Source organism: Oncorhynchus masou, chromosome 1, assembly GCF_036934945.1.
Source record: "Oncorhynchus masou masou isolate Uvic2021 chromosome 1, UVic_Omas_1.1, whole genome shotgun sequence".
NCBI lineage: Eukaryota > Metazoa > Chordata > Actinopteri > Salmoniformes > Salmonidae > Oncorhynchus > Oncorhynchus masou.
In genome coordinates, this window is record NC_088212.1 from 27,558,022 (window position 1) to 27,578,625 (window position 20,604).

The 20,604-nt window shown below is 39.6% G+C and overlaps 1 protein-coding gene across 6 annotated transcripts in view; it reads right to left on the minus strand.

The window, feature by feature from the left end:
• pbx3b (pre-B-cell leukemia homeobox 3b) overlaps positions 1-18,811 on the minus strand; it is an 83,900-nt gene extending 65,089 nt beyond the window's left edge. For all 6 annotated transcript variants that reach the window (XM_064967119.1, XM_064967118.1, XM_064967116.1 and 3 more), the window contains exons 1-2: positions 17,862-18,811; positions 17,064-17,137 (exon numbers count right to left, since the gene is read on the minus strand). In XM_064967119.1, the coding sequence (XP_064823191.1) occupies positions 17,064-17,137; positions 17,862-18,055 (268 nt within the window). In that variant the 5' untranslated portion in view covers positions 18,056-18,811. The remainder of the gene's footprint in view (positions 1-17,063; positions 17,138-17,861) is intronic.
• Positions 18,812-20,604: the final 1,793 nt, after the last annotated feature.

Consider the following 20,604-nt stretch of genomic DNA (forward strand, 5'->3'; position numbering starts at 1 on the left):
TTCCTGGCAAAGTTTAAAAATAACTCTTCTATAAATACAGTATGTGCTCGTTTATTTAATCAAAGGCTAATTTACTTCTGACAGAGAGTAAATTCCACTATTTTCTGTGAGGCTCTTTAAAATTGCCATCATTTTTAATTAATTCTTAATTAAAATATATTACACCACAGCTTCTACTCATCTCTCTTGATATTCTAACATAATCAATTCAGAACCATTTACATATCATTAATTAAAAGCTTTCCTCTCTCATCCTTAAAATCATAATGAGGGCCTATTCCTCATTAACAACATATAAGGTAGAACATAACAATGCTGAGTAGGATGGATGTCAGATTCAACAATGTGTCCTCCATCTCTGGTTTTCTGGAGAGCTTTTTCTCATTCTAAGGTTAACTAAAATGTTATAGCGTAAATTTAAAGCACTGGAGACCTATGAGTAAAACATAATGTTTATAAATCACTATCGGAATTGTCCAAAAAGTAAACCCATTGTTCCCAATTTTGCAATTCAAAGAAAGGGGAGTTGAAACTAATTACATATATTTATAATGCAAAAATAATTGACAGCTCAATATCAGTAGTCCGGCATTTTACTGTATAATGAATTGTGCAGTAAAAAAAACTGCAGTGCATTCATTAGCCAGGCTTTAAAAACGCTGCCACATTTCACATATCTCTCCATCTTGAGCTCTCTCTTCAGGAAGAGTAATAACAAGTAATGGTAGGTATTGTTATGCCGAGGATCAGGCATATTCTGATGTTTATCGTCAGTCTCTCACAGGTGCACCAGCATTACTTGTCACGGCTGCATGTCTGGGTCTTCTACACGTCAGATAAAAATCGCTGCACTTGGTGTTTCGGCAGCCTGACAGCAATTTATTTGAATGTTTTGTCACAATGGTCGGTGGTGCATTTTGTGATGGGCTGCCTGCACACTAGAATGGCAACAGCTCATACCATTCTGACACACACATGCCCGTGTGCACCACACACACACACACACACACACACACACACACACACACACTGTAGTGCTCTCACAAGTCCTGTCAAATGAGCCAAATGGCCAGTGAGGAGGTGACACAGTTTTTAATGACTTATCCACAACCCACACCCCGGCATGTCTTATATCCAACCATCAAAACCACAAAAATGACAGATTTGTGCTAAATAAATTGAGTCAAAGACACATTGACATGTTCCACCAATGTAAGGCTTAGAGACAATAATCAACACAAGAATGTTTGTGTGTTATATAGCCTCAGTCATTGTTGAATAGTAGTAGCAGGTGAAGATCAGCAGTCTCTCTGCACCTCTGGGTTTTACAAACACCTTTACCCTCATAAGTATAGGCGCATGCTCAATTACACGTCTGTAAAGTCATACCCATGTGGAGAATTATAAACAGAACATACTGCAGTCTCACCCTCACACACTCTTAACAACACATGCCCAAAACAAGGTAGCTGGCACACACATGCACACACACACCAGACATATACAGCCAGCTTGAACATTGCTGTACATCAATCTGAAACCACAACCTCAAGTCTCTAAGAGCAATAAACAGAGTAGGTTGAATGTAATAGGCATTTCACATTCCACTATGTGAACTGTTCTTGGCTTACAGCCTGGTCAAACACGATGGCATTATGTAAATAGAAAAGAATGATAATTTTCAACAATTATAAAAAATATATGTGGAGATGAAGTTGTTGTGGCTAAAAAACAAGAAAGGATGCATGTCATAAAACTATTATGTATTGGATTCGCACCTAAATGAAATATTTAACTTACTTTACATTACAACTTGAAAGCCAAAATAGTTTAACACAAGACTGTCAGCAAATGTCAAGATCGTTGTTGACTTTGGAAACTGACATGAATATGTTGTCTCTATTTTAGGATAGGTGCTTATCTTTCACTTGCCAGAATAGCCCTGTGTCATAGGCTGGCTGTGTCATTACATACGTGTACCAAAAACTACATCATGTAAATCAAATCTTATGATTATGGAATAAAAAATGAGCACACACAGGATAGTCAGTAAGTTAATGAAATCCTCTCAAAGACAGGAACTCTATTTTAACACTGTGATAATTAAAGTACTGCGCAGTTGTAATTTACAGCCCTCGCTTAATTGCATAGGAAAAGTAAAATGGGAAAGGTCTATGAGGAGATTAAAATGGTGTGTGTGTGTGTGTGTGCAAGTGTGCATGCGTGTGTATTTCTGCTCTTGATGCCAGGCTGCAGCCTTAAAAGGGGATTTCCATGCACCTAAACAACAAGATTATATATTTTAGCATCATGGAATCAATCAAAGATTAGGTAATGAAATATGTACTGCCCTATTTTCTTCTACCAGGCCCTTTGACAAATTGAGTACAATCCAAAATCTCCATAAATCACTATTAAAGACAAGTATATCATCACCACCGCATATATCTTCCCCAGCCTGACCCGTAGAGTAATGAGAAAAGGCCTAGACTATCTTGTCTGATTAATTAATTCAAAATGTCGGCTGTTATTCAAATGTGAGGCTGCTATTTGAACAAGACTTGACAGCAATGTCTGAAGAAATCATTTCTGGTTTGTGAGGCTGCTGCTGCATTACTGATGATGGCTTATGGAAATGTTAGAAGCAGGGAGTATTTTCTCCCTCTACGCCGCTTCTCTCCCCCTCTCTCTCACCTCTCTCCCCCTCTCTCTCACCTCTTTAGTCATGATAGCTCGGAGAAGTATGTCATTACTTCAACCCGTTCACAATTAGGGCTCTAAGCACTTATTTCCACAGTCCTCAGTGTTTTTGCATTCCCTCCCACAGCCAGTCCAGATCTACAGGGCAGTGCTTTGGCTCCACAAGAGACATGCTGGCAGAGAGCGAGGGCATGGTTTTTACAACCGCAGCTCCCCACTGCTGACAGCCACTGCTGCCAAAGTGACACACACTGTTTGGCTTTGCCACGTTCATACAGATCTTCATCTTGATCACACAACTAATCACAATTACTCCTCACTCGGATTTCCCAGCATCGCTCGCTTTAGCTCACCATACTAAATTATAGATGAGGTACACTACAAAATTATCACAGGTGTACAGCCAAGAATTGTAAAACACCTCACTCTATGGCATGGTTTTTCCCTAAGCCTTGTTTCTGATCTGAAGGTTTGGAGAAAGCTGTGGAGACAGATAGAGTGGGTGTGGGGAGGAGAGAGGATGGAGGAATCGGAGCCTGTGGGTCTACGTGCATGAGGCTGGTGCACACCACTCTATCGCTTCTCTCATCAAGCATGGATTCTAATCAGGGCTCGGGAGATATAAGACGCTCAGTCATTAAATAAATTAACTCTGCCACTCCATGCTCTCCTTCAGCACCCGGGAGGCCAGGCAAGGCTCGGCATACTTACAGACAGAGGCACCAAGCGCCCTCGAACCAAGCCTTCACACCGGGACCTGACAGGCTGGCTGACTTGCGCACATGCACGCACACACGCACACATGATGTTAGGGTCTATTTTTCAGTATTTAGAGAAAGAGGGGAACCACGCCTTCTGTCCTAACACAGCTATGTTTACCCTTGCATGGCAGGCCTCTCAATTTACATAATTATCTTCAAAGTTCAAAAGCAAATTGAGGACATTACAGTACAAAATACAGACTGACATGTGCAGCAACTTACTATATAGAAAGGTAAAGGGGTATACCTAGTCAGTTGTACAACTTGAATGCATTCAACTGAAATGTGTCTTCCGCATTTAACCCAACCCCTCTGAATCAGAGAGGTGTGGGGGGGCTGCCTTAATCGACATCCACATCTTCGGCGCCCGGGGAACAGTGGGTTAACTGCCTTGCTCAGGGGCAGAACAACAGATTTTTTCCTTGTCTGCTCGGGGATTCAATCCAACTACCTTTCAGTTACTGTCCCAAGGTTGAAATAGTCAACAAACCCCTGCAACTATGCTCATTCATTGACTTTATGAGATCTTGTTGATGTGGGCTTTGAGTCTTAGTACACTGCAGTAGAAATCATCAACCGGAAACAACTGAAATGATGAATGGTGAGACAGTAACTGTTCAGATAACAGAGAATCAAAATAAAAGCTGACATTGTCTTCCTACACACCCATCTGAGAGCAGAGACAGACCGTTATGAGGCTTAGTGATTGACTGTTTAAAACGTTGATATTTCTGCTGCTTGCATAAACTCCTACCTTCCACAGTAGTACGAGGAGGAAAAGGCTACCTAAATATGTATCAATCATTCTGAAAGAGCTAGTGTTTATTTGAGAAGCATAAGTGAGAGAAATACTCTGCGTCAGCAAAATGTCTGTTGTCAAAACTTGCTTTTTGAATTTTCACTGCAATGTGCAGAGACACGTGTCCTTAGAGATCGGTTACAAGGTGCCTGGTATCATCCTAATGCATGCTTTAATTCTACATTAAGTAGAAATGAAATACCTGGGAAGGTGGAAAAGACATTAGTGAAAGTAAAGCCTGAAAAGAAGGTTCTGGTGATCTCTATGGCAGACAGGATTAAATATGAATGTGTCTCCTGCTAGGACACAACAGATACTCATATCATGGCTACTGCACATCAGTTCATTGTGTTCACACATTGGGCCCTGAATCGTTCACTTTCAGAAAAGCCTCAATGTTGAAGATGTTAAAGGCCCAGTGCAGTCAAAAACATGATTTCCTGTGTTTTATATATATTTCCACACTATGAGGTTGGAATGATACTGTCCAATTGTGAAAGTGTTGATAATGGCATTCTAGTGTATGAGCTGTTTGAAAGGACCGCTTGAAATGTCAGCCTGTTTTGGTGGGATGGAGTTTTGGCCGTAAAAAAGTGAATAGACCAACAAGAAAGACAGTTCGTACTAGAGGTCGACCGATTATGATTTTTCAATGCCGATACCGATTATTGGAGGACCAAAAAAGGCCGATACCGATTAATCTGACATTATTGTTTATTTTTTTGTAATAATGACAATTACAACAATACTGAATAAACACTTATTTTAACTTAATATAATACATCAATAAAAATCCATTTAGCCTCAAATAAATAATAAAACATGTTCAATTTGGTTTAAATAATTCAAAAACAAAGTGTTGGAAAAGAAAGTAAAATGCAATATGTGGCAGGTAAAAAAGTTAACGTTTAAGTTCCTTGCTCAGAATATGAGAACATATGAAAGCTGGTGGTTTCTTTTAACATGAGACTTCAATATTCCAAGGTAAGAGGTTTTGGGTTGTAGTTAATATAGTATTTATAGGACTATTTCTCTCTATACCATTTGTATTTCATATACCTTTGACTATTGGATGTTCTTATAGGCACTTTAGTATTGCCAGTGTAACAGTATAGCTTCCGTCCCTCTCCTCGACCCTACCTGGGCTCGAACCAGAAACACATCGACAGCCACTCTCGAAGCATCGTTACCCCATCGCTCCACAAAATCCGCGGCCCTTGCAGAGCAAGGGGAACAACCACTCCAAGTCTCAGAGCGAGTGATGTTTGAAAAGCTATTAGCGCGCACCCCGCTAACTGGCTAGCCATTTCACATCGGTTACACCAGCCTAATCTCTGGAGTTGATAGGCTTGAAGTCATAAACAGCTCAATGCTTGAAGCATAGCGAAGAGCTGCTGGCAAAACACACAAAATTGCTGTTTGAATGAATGCTTATGAGCCTACTGCTACCTACCACCGCTCAGTCAGACTGCTCTATCAAATCATAGACTTAATTATAGCATAATAACACACAGAAATACGAGCCTTTGGTCATTAATATGGTGGAATCCGGAAACTATCATTTCGAAAACAAAACATTTATTATTTCAGTGAAATACGGAACTGTTCGGGTGACATCCCGAAGTCTAAATATTGCTGTTACATTGTATAACCTTCAATGTTATGCCATAACTACATAAAATTCTGGGAAATTAGTTCGCAACGAGGCAGGCGGCCCAAACTGCTGCATATACCCTGACTCTGTTGCAAGTGACACAATTTACCTAGTTAAAAGAAATTCATGTTAGCAGGCAAAATTAACTAAATATGCATTTTTAAAAATATATACTTGTGTATTGATTTTAAGAAAGGCATTGATGTTTATGGTTAGGTACACGTTGGAGCAAAGACAGTCCTTTTTCGCGAAAGTGCACCACATCGATTATATGCAACGCAGGACACGCTAGATAAACAAGTAATATCATCAACCATGTGTAGTTAACTAGTGATTATGATTGATTGACTGATTGTTTTTTTATAAGATAAGTTTAATGCTAGATAGCAACTTACTTTGGCTTCTTACTGCATTCACGTAAAAGGCAGGCTCCTCGTGGAGTGCAATGAGAGGCAGGTGGTTAGAGCGTTGGACTAGTTAACTGTAAGGTTGCAAGATTGAATCCCCGAGCTGACAAGGTAAAAATGTGTCGTTCTGTCCCTGAACAAGATAGTTATCCCACCGTTCCTAGGTGGTCATTGAAAATAAGAATGTGTTCTTAACTGACTTGCCTCGTTAAATAAAGGTGTAAAAATAAAAAATAAAAACGGCCAAATCGGTGTCCAAAAATACCGATTTCCGATTGTTATGAAAACTTGAAATCGGACCCAATTAATTGGTCATTTTGATTAATCGGTCGACCTCTAGTTCGTACTCTTTGCCAATAACAGCTAGTTTTCTGTTTTTACCTACCCCTCAGACCTATCCATGACAGTACTAGCTACATTCTTGTTTGAGAAAATGTTCTTTGCTCAGAAGCCATTTTTAAAAACCATTTTAATTGAAAACGATCACAGTAAGATACACAATTGATACCCAGAAATTATTTGAGATAAAAATGGCTGCATCGGACCTTTAAATAAAATTTATGTTGGTAATTTAAAAAACACAGATACTATGAAAAAGCACATTGTCATCGTTCTTTTTTCACAACATTGAATATATCTTATTTTAGTTTTCTGTTCTTTTTCCAAGTGCACAGACACCATAAATAATTTTGATATATGGATATAGGTTGCCAGCATGTCATTAACTGGTTTATAAAATCTATAGACATGTAGTAAAGATGTTAATAAGAGAATCTGATAATCAAATGAAACATACATTTGTCAATAACTGTTATGTTGTAATATTAGTAATTATCTATATCAATAGGTGCTTTTCCTTTCCCATGTAGTTCTTAACAGCGATAACTCCAAGGAAGACTGAGTACTCCCACCAGCTTGCTACTGGACAGGATGGGTCAACTCCCAAATCAGGGTAGCGGAGCCATCCTAAATTCATTAGGAGGGACCATCCAATCCCCCACCGCATTCCTCTTGAGGAAAAACGGGAAAGACAAACAGCAGTAATGTACTCTGGGTGACATCCACTTTCTAAAGAGAAGAGGAACCAGCCTCTTTTGCTTTTCAATCCCCATCAAAGTGGAGTAAGAGGAGGGACAGCGTTCCCCTACTCGCCGTCATTAATCATGGCTTTCTGGGAGCAAGCGCGTATTCATTTCTCTCATCCCAAACATCGCTGCATATTGTTATGGCACGGCTTAGTCCTCATTCACCACCAGACGTTACCCGCTTGTCCTGGCTGAGGAAAGACTATGACGGTGTGGCTATGTTCAGAGCAAGAGGCCTTTATCCCTGGGGCTCTGACACCAATTAAGCCATTTCACCAAGAGAGGAAAACAGGACCCGCCGTTTCACTTTAACATGAGCCATCACCTAGCCTTTGGCCACTTGCCACCTTTCCGTTGCTTCAGCCCACAAAAATGAACTTCTAGGAAGAAAAGGAAAGGTACATTTAGAGTAGTCTTATACATTCACCAACCCATAAGAAAATATGACGATAGAAGTGGAAGGGCTTTTCAGTCCCTTGTATATTGTTTTAGGAGTAAAGATAGTAATTCTGAATCACTCAATAATATAAGGTTTCTCTGTGTTCAACACCAGGAGCCAATAAGTTGCCTTTAAAAACACAAATACAAGGCCATCAAGGAGTTTCAGTGAAATGATTGATGCTATGTTCCATCTGGCCTGGCAAATATTCAAAATGTTCTGTTCTCATTTTAATGTTAAGTAAAAAAGACTATCAATTGATAAACAATCTCTGTCCCTAATAATAGTTAATAATGCAAGGTAGTACCATTTAGTGATGACTTCAAAACTGGCCATCCAGATGCCTTCAGACATTTACATCTGCTTTTAAGTTTTTAATGTTGCCTTTTGGCAGGCAGCAGAGTGGGGCTTGTCAGGGCAGGGGCAGAATAATGCAAGGTTTGGTATGAATTAAATATTAGAAATCTTAACACAGCAGCCAATAAGAATTATTTGCCTTATTAAAGCAGCAGAAGACGCTGATTAAATTTTCATTGCATTGCAGTCTTTTTCCCATTTCTGCCTTCAATATATCACTCTAATGCACGAACCGTGTAGAACAATGGCTTGTGGAACAATAGAAGAAGGGATTCAATTACAGATGAACAAATAAGGAGAGAACTTTAGAAAACACCTTTTGTGAAAACAATACATGTGATGAGGGCAGAAATAGACAACAATAAGACATTGTTCTGTTTTCTATAATAGCTACATAACGTTATTCAACATTGTACAGTATGTGTGTGATAACACGGATAATGATTTGAAGCCTGTTCAAATGTTAGAACTGTTCAAATAAAATGGGTAAATCTAATAATCTAGATGAAACTGAAAATGCCAACACTTCTCTAAAGGAAAAATGATCACCTGTAAGAGTTCCATTCACTATACCCTGTTACTGTATTACATGGATAATATGATATGTATCATCAAACCTCTAAAGATGAGTCAGTCAATCATAGAATAGATCAACACCAAAACAAATAACATCCAAATATATTTCCTGTAATAGCAGAGGGGCCCCTCTTTACTAAAAAAAACATTCTGGCATGTTGGTTGTCTACATTTAATGTGTATGGGGAGTAAATGAACATCAGGCATCTATTGCCCCATGAGAAAATATCTTCTCTGAAACACTGGAGCTAATGAAATGGGGACCTATAAATAGCAGTATCATTACCAAGAGAGGACTTGCTTTGTACCAGTATCTCTATCTGACACTCTTTCTACTAATAACACTCTATGGAAATATTGTTCCACCATCTAATGATACTGCTTTAAAACATTAGGACCAGGATTGGACTCAGATAAAGAAACTCTATAGGAAACATCCGGTAACCAAACCTTTGCTCTGTTTCTAGTTGTATCATTCTTATTACTGTGTAACAGTCTGCCCATTGTATTGGTCCAGTGTCTCTGTTACCTGACCTGATCTGTGATTAGCTCTTACTCAATCAATATCACTTATCGCTCCATAAGATACATTCAGACTATTCCTCAATGGGCTTGAACTGAATAGTACCAACACAAATCTGGCATACTAATGTATACTTATGACAACATCAATAAATAAACATAAAACTAATTGATTTAACAGAATTACTCGCTGTTCAATCTATATCTGACAGGAACCGTCCAGCGAGGTGAGCATGGGTAAATGGTAATTTTATATTTTGCTGTGGTTGGATGGCTTTTCAAGCTTTTATGCTTTCTGACAAAATTATTGATGACAACACATCACAAATTGTACTTATGGCATATACATGTCAGGGGAAAAGCATAAAATATTGAAAATAGCTGTGGCTGGCTTAACATTCACTTCATTGAATGAAAATGTAATGTTTCATACTTAGCACAATTTAGTTAACCTGCAAAGAATAGCTGACAAGTCAGAGGTGATATCGAATTCATCAGCCGGTCTCTTTCTGGTCTGAAGGGCGCACAACTCCAGTAATATATTAGAGGAGACGCCTCGCTAACAGATGCCAGGGTCCTGATGGGGAACAAGCTACCTCCATGTTGCAAAAAATGTATCCAACATGAACATAAAGCACCAGGTGGCCCATGGGGGAAACATTATGACATCTGACCACTGTAGAGGAGGGCCTAGCTATATGCAATGATCACAGGGAAATAAGTGTGTTAAAAAATAGATTATAATCAGTTATACAGGGGTTGAACATCTTGAATTAACGAACACGACAGACAAACGTATTCCCATTGACAAAAAAAAAGTTTTGAAGCCAACTGAATTAACAAAATCCAATGAAATTCCAATTCCAAACAGAATTGTGTCTATGAGGAAATATTCTACATGTTCATAATCACTGTATTTCCTTGAATAACAAAGAATGGAGCAAACCGAACAATCTGAGGTAGAAAGTAATTAAATGAAACATGAGCTCATCTCCAGAGTTGAGGGTGGGGGTGCAGGGACCACATTTATTAAATGAGATTAGCAAATATAAGACAATGTCATTGATACCCAGACTGGGTCAATGTGGGAGGGGCCTTTCTTCCTGATGGATGAGGCCGAACAATGCTGAGGAGGATCTGAGAGATTTATTCTAATTTTCTTTTCTATTATTCATCACGCTTCAGCAGCATGTTGGTTCAGGTGGGATACTCTGTTTGGTTAGCTGAGAGAGGGACCAGAACACTGAGGATAATGGAGTGCACAGAATGCAAGCAAGGGTCATGCTGCTCCAAGCTTTACCGATGTCAAACGTTTCAATCAAGCTTTCCCTTTTGCATCCCGAGCAGCCTCTCCTGGCTGCCACCTCCTGAAGAGAACTATTTCACCAACTGTACAATTGAGAAATGTTGCAATTAACTTACTAAAATATTGTTGGAGGATGCATATTTTTATGCCAGTTGCCATAAAGACTAATTGGTATAATGTATGGGCAAAAATACAATCATGGGCTGCTGTTCGCACAGGAGCCCACAGAAATTGCTTCCAGCTATAGAAGAGGTAGCGAGAGGCAAGCATAAGATGGGGTCTGTGTGAGTACAGACGGAGGGTCATCAGCAGCAGCAGGTTATCGTATCAAAGCACCTCATTCAGATCAGAATCAGATTCAGGTGCTGTTATACTGTTGCAGTCGGGAAAACAAAATATGACAAATACTGGGAGAATATGAACATATGACATTCCAGATTTCCTTCCCCATCGATACTGATACGCACCCCACTTTTTCTATTTTCTCTCTTTATCATATGCTTTTTTCTCTGCTGTTAGGAGAAAGCAGGGGATTTGGGAGCTGCTTAGATAACCTCCCCATCTTCCCAATCCCCTACCCGCTGCAGAGGAAGCACAAGTAGCCCTGCCATTGAGACGGCCAGGAACCCAGCTGTGAGCGAGCCATTCTGCCGAGCGCTATCTAGTCGCTGCAGCCGCATCACTGAGGCACTCTCGAACAAAAAGCATCCAAAAGTCAATTGTCTGTCTGTTGAATGGATTTCTGTTCCACGGCATACATTGACTGTGGTATTTTGCACAAATCAACACTATAAAAAGCAAAGGGTAAAGAACAAGGCAGTCTTCACAAATATTGACTTTTGATCTTGGGCCATGTTAAGGATTGTAACACTGTTAACTTCATTGTTTTCTCAATTTAATATAACTATAATCATAATATTCATAATAATCATAATGGCATGTCAAATTAACAACAAACTAGATTTAGGGGTCTCATTAACTCTTTGTCAGGGAGCTTTAAAATGAATGTTCCCTAAAGGTTTGACAAACGTTTACACCCTCAATCCTAACTATATTTACTCAAGGTAATGCTTTTAGTCAGCCTTGCACGTGGTTAATTACAACCTCAATCTGAAAGTTACTCAGCCAGTCCACTGTTCATAACCACAGCATGCACATAGATGAACTAACAAACAAATACTGTGGCATGTTCAGCAGTGGTATCAGCAGTATGAGGAGGCTAACATGTCGGCTAGCCCTACCCCCCCTAGTCAGACACTGTAACTAGTCTTTCTAATCCACTGCTCTACACACTGGATCTGGGCATTTATCAGCCTGAGCCTCCTGCAATCTCCTACCTCTCCAGACCAGACCTCCCATTTCTGAACTTGATGAGTCAAAGGTCAGGAAAACAACAAGTCAATACACAGCCAGGAGGAGTGCAGTGCAGCTGAGAGAGCTGTGGAGAGGACTAAGCCTCTGTGGCGCGCTTTGATTTAGCCTGTAATAGTTTTCTGTAATCTCTTTCTATTGATTAAACCTCACATCAAAGAGGAGTGCTTTTGCAGAACCTTTCCTTTTCCTGGTCAGAAATACCATATGGAGGTAATCTTTCACCTTTGTTATTCTTCCTGCTCCCGCTGCTGACGCGAGCCTCGCTTCCAGGGCAAGAGAGAGAGGAGAGGAGAGAAAACAAACCAGGCACAGAGAAACTACTGCAAAACCCATCTGATTAGCACTGAGATCTCATGCCTAATGCACTGTATGTCTTCCTCAAGCTACAGTAAAAAAAAAAATCTGCAAATGTATCTTTTTAGAGTTTACTTTTCTTTTTTTATCTACCTCTGACATGCTGGGCACAATTCAGAAGAGGTGTGGGCAAAAGGAATGTGTCGAAGAACAAACACGTGTCATCATTTGCAGATTGCTGGTATCAAACATGATGAGTGAGAGAGAAAATAAACAATGGACAATAAAAAGGTAAAGAATTGTAGCAGTTTCAGCAATATCTCACATTCAGCTCATTGAAATGCAAAAACAAGAGAAAGTGAAAAAACAAACCCCTCCTGCTAAAAACACTCAATTTACTGACAGGCAAATGACTTCATGCTGCCACTTAATCTAATTTCTTGCATAATGCCCCCTAATTAGCATATCAAAGTGAATTAATATTTCTAGGGCATTAGCGATGAGGAAATCTGCTCTGGGTCTACAATAAGAGTAAGAAGAGTGCCAAAATTCCTCTGAACACTACAAATAGTCTGTTCACCAGTCAAGTACATCCCACTTTCTTTCCCAACCACACAACACGGCTACTGAGCCTCCCCCCACCGCCATGCACCAAGTTCCCTAGTGAGTTTCTGAGATTATAGGTGAGTTAAAATGGCCTTCTTACGTCTAACATATATATGAATGCATAAAAAATGAATGTTCTGCACAGTATTGAAGCATATCCTGTAAACATAAAGTAGTTACAGCCATATCTGTTTGCTGGACTGCTGTCAAATTCATGGTTGATAATGGTTTTCCCCGGATGGGATCATTGGGTGGCTAAATGACATTGAGATTATGTGCCAGTGAACAGACATGAAAGGAGCAAACAATCCCTCTATATGATGCCACGGGGGCATGTGAATGACCCTCAGTGGGAGAGAAAAACAGTTTGGTTAAGAAGGCCACCAGACCAGCTGAGCTCTGTCAATGGCTAAGAGGGGGAAGGCTGTGACTCCAAACCGCAGAATAACCACACACACACTCAAACAGATACACACACTCTCTCACACACAGACACACTCTCTCACACACAGAGATATATGCACATACACACACAGACAGACACACACATCATCCATTACCTCTTCAAACAGTTGTAAATCCAAGTATGTTTGCTGTCATTGTTTACATGGCTACAATACAAACACTTCAGGTTTGATTTAGCCTGTTTCTATTTACAGCTGGTACAATGTGATCCAAGAATAATAATAAGCATTTTATATTTTCAAAGATTTCTCTCTCCTTACATGTACATTGTACTAATTGCATTTAATTGTATTATGAAACTACTGATACAGTTTTATTATGTATCTATTGATACAGTATAATTAAATAAAGCACTGGATTATCTGATTAAAATGAGATCAATAATGTCCATAAGTCAAAACACACACACACCTCGATTCCAAACTAAAACTGGATTTAAATTCTCAATAGTAAAAACAAAGACTTTACAGCTACCCCATACTTCACACAGCACACAAAACACATACTGATCAGAGGGACTGGGATAGAGAAAATGTACAACCAGAAGCATTGCTACACACAGGCTTTTCCAAATTGAGTGCTCAAACAAAGTAGCACAGAAGTACAGTATATTATTTACTGGTTTAGTTCTTGTGGAAAATGACATTGAAACAAAGACCATCAAAGGGATTAAAGAAGATTACAACAACTGGAATAGTGAACAAGCTCATTTAAATAATTAGCATACTTAGAGACTCTATTTCTCATGCATAATTAATTAGATATTTAATGTCATATAAAATATAAAAATGTCAAAAGTAATCCAACATGTGCCCACGGAGATAAGTCCTACAGGTGGGGTTTAGATCTGAAAGCGTGTAGGGATACATGCATATCGTGTGTGTTGATACAGTATACTCACAGCTGCTCACACATCGTTACATAGAGCTAAAACATCCAGTGATCATGTTCCCCCTTTTTCTTAAGACAATCACTCTCTCACTTTCCCACTTTCTTCTCGACAGGCATAAAGAATACCTCAAGTAGGCTAGGCAGCCACGAGGGTCCTTCTCCTGCCCCTGCAGACACCTCCTGTGGCCGAAAAGTTCATTCAGTTTTATGATCTCACCCAAGTCACTTCTGCTTATAAGCCACACAGAGGCCATGATTCTGACACCTCGTCACTATTTTAAAGCAGTAGCAAATGAATGTCATTTAAGGGATTTCTGTATGATAGGCAACTTTCAGCTGAGTTTAGGAGTTTACCGGTATTTGACAACTGTCATCCCTCTCTCTCTCTCTCTCTCTCACTCTTTTAAAGGATACCAAAATACCAAACGTGGCCTTGAGCAACATGTAGGGAAAAATGCCAAATGCTTGCACCGCTGTTGTAATACTGTCTCTTGTAGTCATAAACAACTGGAACTTGACATAATATGATTCACCATTGGTATCGAAGATCACAGTTCACTAGCAAGAGTAAAGTGGACAGCTTATAATGCTTCTGCAACAGCTTGATTTAGAATAAAACATTTCAATAACTTGAAATGATTTAAATGTTAAATGCATAAAATAAAGTATTGTGTTCCTGTGACATTTTACTGATGGCCTACCTACACTTCAAGTCATGTCAAATATTTAAAGGGCAATATAAATGTCTCTGCTGGCCCCTGTGATGTCAACTACAGAAGAACTGGGACAAGGATAAGATGCAGATACTGAGCGCTCTCCCTGTCTCTCTGTGTGTGGACCCAGACACAGGATCATACAGTCTATGGTATCTATGTGTGATTGACTTTGAACAACAAATATTGAGTAAATATTGTGGATAAAAATGAAGAGCCTCTGCCTTTTACACTGTATAAAGTATCCCCCAGAAAATCAGCCAGACACCCTTTAGCAATGACTCAACAGCAATATTTTTAACATGTTTTCATATCGGCCTTCATTGTAAATAAGAATTTGTTCTTAACTGACTTGCCTAGTTAAATAAAGGTTCAATTAAATATTACAAATATAGACACTTACAATAGTGAAAATTTTAATTTTGTATATTGCATTGCGGTACAAACACATCTTTGTAACAGGTTTATATGTGAGAAGTTGACTAGCACTAACCTCCTTTTGGCTCATCAACATTTTCAGAAGTATCCTGTCCACAGAAAACACCTTCTCCAATAGCGTGGGCGTAAAATCATAGTATTTGTTGTCATATCCAAAAGTGATATTATATTTATTAGGACCATATGATATGCATCTGGCCTTGCAACGACTGGTCTAGGCTACCTACCCTAACAAAAGCGTATTGAAGATGCACACCGTCACATCACTGACTGTAGCATGTGGTTCGTGTCTTCTTATGAGCAATCTCCTTTGGGCAAAACCCTCAGGCCCACTAGAAAGACTTTGGGCAAAACCCTCAGGCCCACTAGAAAGACTTTGGGCAAAACCCTCAGGCCCACTAGAAAGACTTTGGGCAAAAAAACAGAAGTGAAAATGTGCATTATAATAAAATACTGTTCTATCGATGTATGGTGTTTGATTTGCTGTGATGTCAGGATTGCATGGCATTGCGACGCACAAGAACGATTCATAAGACAGGTTGCACAATTAGTATGCTAACCTTAGTAGCTTGTGGATTTATCATGGTTAGAATTTGAAAAGGGTTATCTTAAAGTAGCATGGGCCCACAATTGTTCACTCATGCGCTCGCGCAGACTGGCATGCACAAACTCACTCACACAGCCTGTACACACACACAATAGTGTTGTTTGGGGGAAGCCTATTTAACTTTTTGAGTTTAACTCATCACCTTGTAGAATGCTACTAAGGACGACCAAACCAATTTTCTGTTAAAAAAATATAGCAATCTTAAATCATGTCCTATTTCCTAACAATATATTAACCCTCATACAGTTACTCCTTCGTAGGCTACCCATTTGTATTAGGAAATTAATATTAATGTGGGCAAGAGACTGGTTCTAAAATCTGTGTCCCCACATGCTGGGCAGATATTTGAATATTATGTTTTCTATTAGGCTACACAATGCTCTTATATATACTTTCCACAGTATCATTGCACTTAGCTTGTCACGTTAGAAACGGCTGGCTCTATTGATCGTCTGAATGCTTTATGTGCGTTACAGAAGGCAACAATGGTTAGACTCGTGCCAATAATGCCAATAGTGATCCATCCTTTGGACAGCAAACCTCATTAAGCACGAGATTACAATCTAACTGACTAAATATAGGATTAATAATTACCATCACTGTTGGCTATACTTTCCATTTTAATAAAAAAAACTAGATGCATGGCGCAGAAACGGCTCATATAATGCACATGGTGTGGTGTAGCCTAATAAAACCAAAGCAAGTGAATTTCATTTATTTATGATAAAATATGGAGGAATGTTACGCACCTCATTGTCCATTCCACCCCTATGTAACCATCGGACAACAACCCTATATCAATTTCTACATGAGAGCACCGATACCTTTTTGCGGAAATCTGCAGATGCTTCTCAAAGGCTGTAACGTTAACCATAACCTGAATTTTCCCATTTAAAATGTCATAACGGACGGGAGCTGATTCTGTCTCCCGCTTGATAACTTCGGATAAAGCTGCCAACGGGGAGAGTAAAGATGGCGGTGTGCAAATGCGTTGGGGCTCAGCAATGTTGCCTATTGATACAGTCCTCCTGTTGTTACATCTTCCACTTGAATTAATGTGAAGTCTTACCTGTTTTCTCTTTGATCTCGCAGAGGACGCTGAAGAGTGCAGGTTTCATTCTGTGGCAGTTCAGTCCATGTTTCCTGTTTCAGTTTGAGACAAGAACCAACATTGAAATATAGTCACTATAACACCTCAGTTGTTAAAACTTTTGAGATAATAATGTGTCTTTGTTCTTTACAATAACTTCGAGGTCTTGCTCATTTTTGCACATGTTGACATGCATCGCAAAGTTGTAGCATAAACAGTGATTTGTCAACACGATTGACGATGGATGCATTGTTTGTTGAAATGCTATTTTGTAAGACTTCAAAGTTTGTTTAAAAAAAGTTTATTAGTAGAAAATGCACAATTGAAACTAAGAGTGTAGGCCTACATTCAAAATTGTTGTTATTGGTAAATAACTTAACATGGAATTAAATTTGGACATTAGCCAACGTTATTTTTAAATATCAGGAGTTACTGTAAAATAGTACTTTACAAATACGCATCAATGTTTACAGGAGCCCCAACCTACCAATTCGCAACATTATATGTAAATGCAATGTAAAGCCTGCACTTTGCACATACAAGTTTTTTTTGCCTCCCCCCAGCCAGAAGCAAGTTTCAAAACTATTAGAATTACTGGATGACAGGTGTTACCTTTTTAATCTACATTGGCCCCTGCAAATAACTATGACCATGGGATTGCCATATGGATCAGCATTTTATAGCCAGCCTTTTATTACATGGATGTTAATGTTAATTAGCTATAGTGAGTAATGGTGCGTAAAGTGTTTTGTAAAGAAAACATATAAATGAACCAACTTTGCTTGCGCCTCGTCCAGACTTTGGTCAGTAATGGTCATTATTTGATGCAGAATGTCACCGATATCTTGTTTTCTCCCATCATCTATCCCATCGTGTCCATGTGGAGGCGGCAGTGCCATGCCTCCTTGTATCGAGTGGCCAGCCAAGCTGACACCGCCGAGAGCCTGCATGATCCGGGCTTGTTCGTCCATAGTCAGCCGAAACAGAATCACGAAGCCACACAAATGGAAACTTGGCTTGAAAAACTCACATACAAAAAAACAACTACAACATGTGTTGCGTTAGAGAGCTGTATATTGGTGATATTGCGTTTACGCGTAGCCTATAAGAAAAAATAAATAGGCTAACGTTAGCTGAGTACCAGTAATGGTATCAATATCGCGTGTCCAAGTAATCACTTTCTTGCAATCTTCCTTCTTTATGCACGGTCCGAAGTGTGAGTATCTATAAATGTTTTTGTCCGAAAATACATAAGCTATAATTGTTCAAACTTATTTGTCAAAATGACAGCCGCTGTCCCTCGTATCCTGCAGGAGTCCTCTTGTCAATTCGTCTTTCTCTTTTGAGTTGACGAGTTGTGTATGATTGCTCCTTGCTGATCTGTCATTTATTAGTCGTCTTCTTTTGATTATGTTTCCTCGTACAATTCCTCTTGAAAATGTTCAAATCCCCATTATTGTCAGCAGGAAACAAAATATCCAGTGAAAATTAACAATAAACATGTGAATGAAAATATAAAAAATAGAACACTTAGGCAGTAAATTAGTAGGCCTACCTGCTACCTGTAAATTTATTGCAATTTTTTTTTTAATGTTTTGCATTAGTGGAAAAATTATTTAAAAAAAGAACAGCGAGAAATTAATTAGGCTACACGCTGTAAAGCGATGCGCAAAAATATCTGCCTGTTGAAATTTATGAGCGCGAGCCTCTGCCTCTGTGTGCTTTATGTTGTTTGATGGCAGAGGTAGTGAGCGATTGAAAGTGTGCCAATGCCACTCACTCAGTGCAAACGTGTCAGAACAAGAGCTGGAGAAAAAAAAGACAACATCGAAATACAAATGCACGCTCCGCCCATCAGAGGAGGGGTCTATATTCTTGTCACTTCTCTGGAACCCCGAAAGCTAAAATTCTAGTGCATTGCTTGAGATGGTGATTATAATGACGAAATAACGGTGTAGTTCCACTTGTCGTATGCCTCACAAGTGCACCAAAATACTGTCATTCCATTAAATGCATAGGCCTAATCAGTATATAGTTTAATACAGCACTGATAATGAATTGCACAGACTTTTTCCTTTTCAGGGCTATGGTATAGTCATCTCTACCAAGCCGAGGCTCATAGGGTAGGCAAGCAGTAAAAATGTTTATAATATTTGAAATAAACCACTTCGACCAATCAATGTTGTGTTTGAATGCGACTGACGACCAGAGTCTCCTATTGCTGGCAGATGCATGGTCCCGAAAGCCCACCCATCATATCCTCTATCTTCACTGTGCTTGAACAAAAGGATAGAAACTTCTGATTGGTCGTTGCTATGGGTGACATGCATTGCACAGGCAGGCAGCGCTGCTCAGCCTCCCCTGCAGTTGCTATGGCAGCAGACAAGTTGTTGAGCTGGATGCATGGCTACAACATTTAAGCGTCATATACCTAAACACCATTCATATAAGACTGTTTCATTGAAATCATGCAAACACCCCAGAATAGCAAGTTTGGGATGAGTATATAATATACAGTGCATATGGAAAATATTAAGACGCCTTGACCTTTTCCACAGTTTGTTACGTTACAGCCTAATTCTAAAATGGAATACATAACTTCTTTCCTCATCAATCTACACACAATACCCCAGGTTTTTAGATAATTTTGCAAATGTATAAAAAAATAAGTACTCAGACCCTTTGCTATGAGACTCCAAATTGAGCTCAGGTGCGTACTATTTCCATTGATCAACTTTATTGGAGTCTAACTGCTGTAAAATCAATTGATTGGACATGATTTGGAAAGGCACACACCTGTCTATATAAGGTCCCACAGTTGACAGTGCAGGTCAGAGCAAAAACCAAGCCATGAGGTCAAAGGAATTGTTCGTAGAGCTCCGAGACAAGATTGTGTCGAGGCACAGATCTGAGGAAGGGTACCAAAAAATGTCTGCAGCATTGAAGGTCCCCAATAACACAGTGGCCTATGTTCAAGATTCTCTGGTCTGATGAAACCAAGATGGAACTCTTTGGCTTGAATGCCAAGTGTCAGGTCTGGAGGAAACCTGTCACCATCCCTACGGTGAAGCATGGTGGTGGCAGAATCATGGTGTGGGGATGTTTTTCAGCAGTAGGGACTGGGAGACTAGCCAGGATCGAGGGAAAGATGAACAGAGCAAAGTACAGAGTGATCTTTGATGAAAACCTGTTCCAGAGCACTGGGACAAAGGTTTACCTTCCAACAGGACACTGACCCTAAGCACAAAGCCAAGACAACGCAGGAGTGGCTTTGGGACAAGTCGTTGAATGTCCTTGAGTTGCCCAGCCAGAGCCCGAACTTGAACCCAATCGAACATCTCTGGAGAGACCTGAAAATAGCTCTGCAGCTACGCTCCCCATCCAATCTGACAGAGCTAGAGGGGATCTGCAGAGAAGAATGGGAGAAACTCCCCAAATACAGGTGTGCCAAGCTTGTAGAGTTATAACCAAGAAGACTTGAGGCTGTAATCGCTACCAAAGGTGTTTCAACAAAGTACTG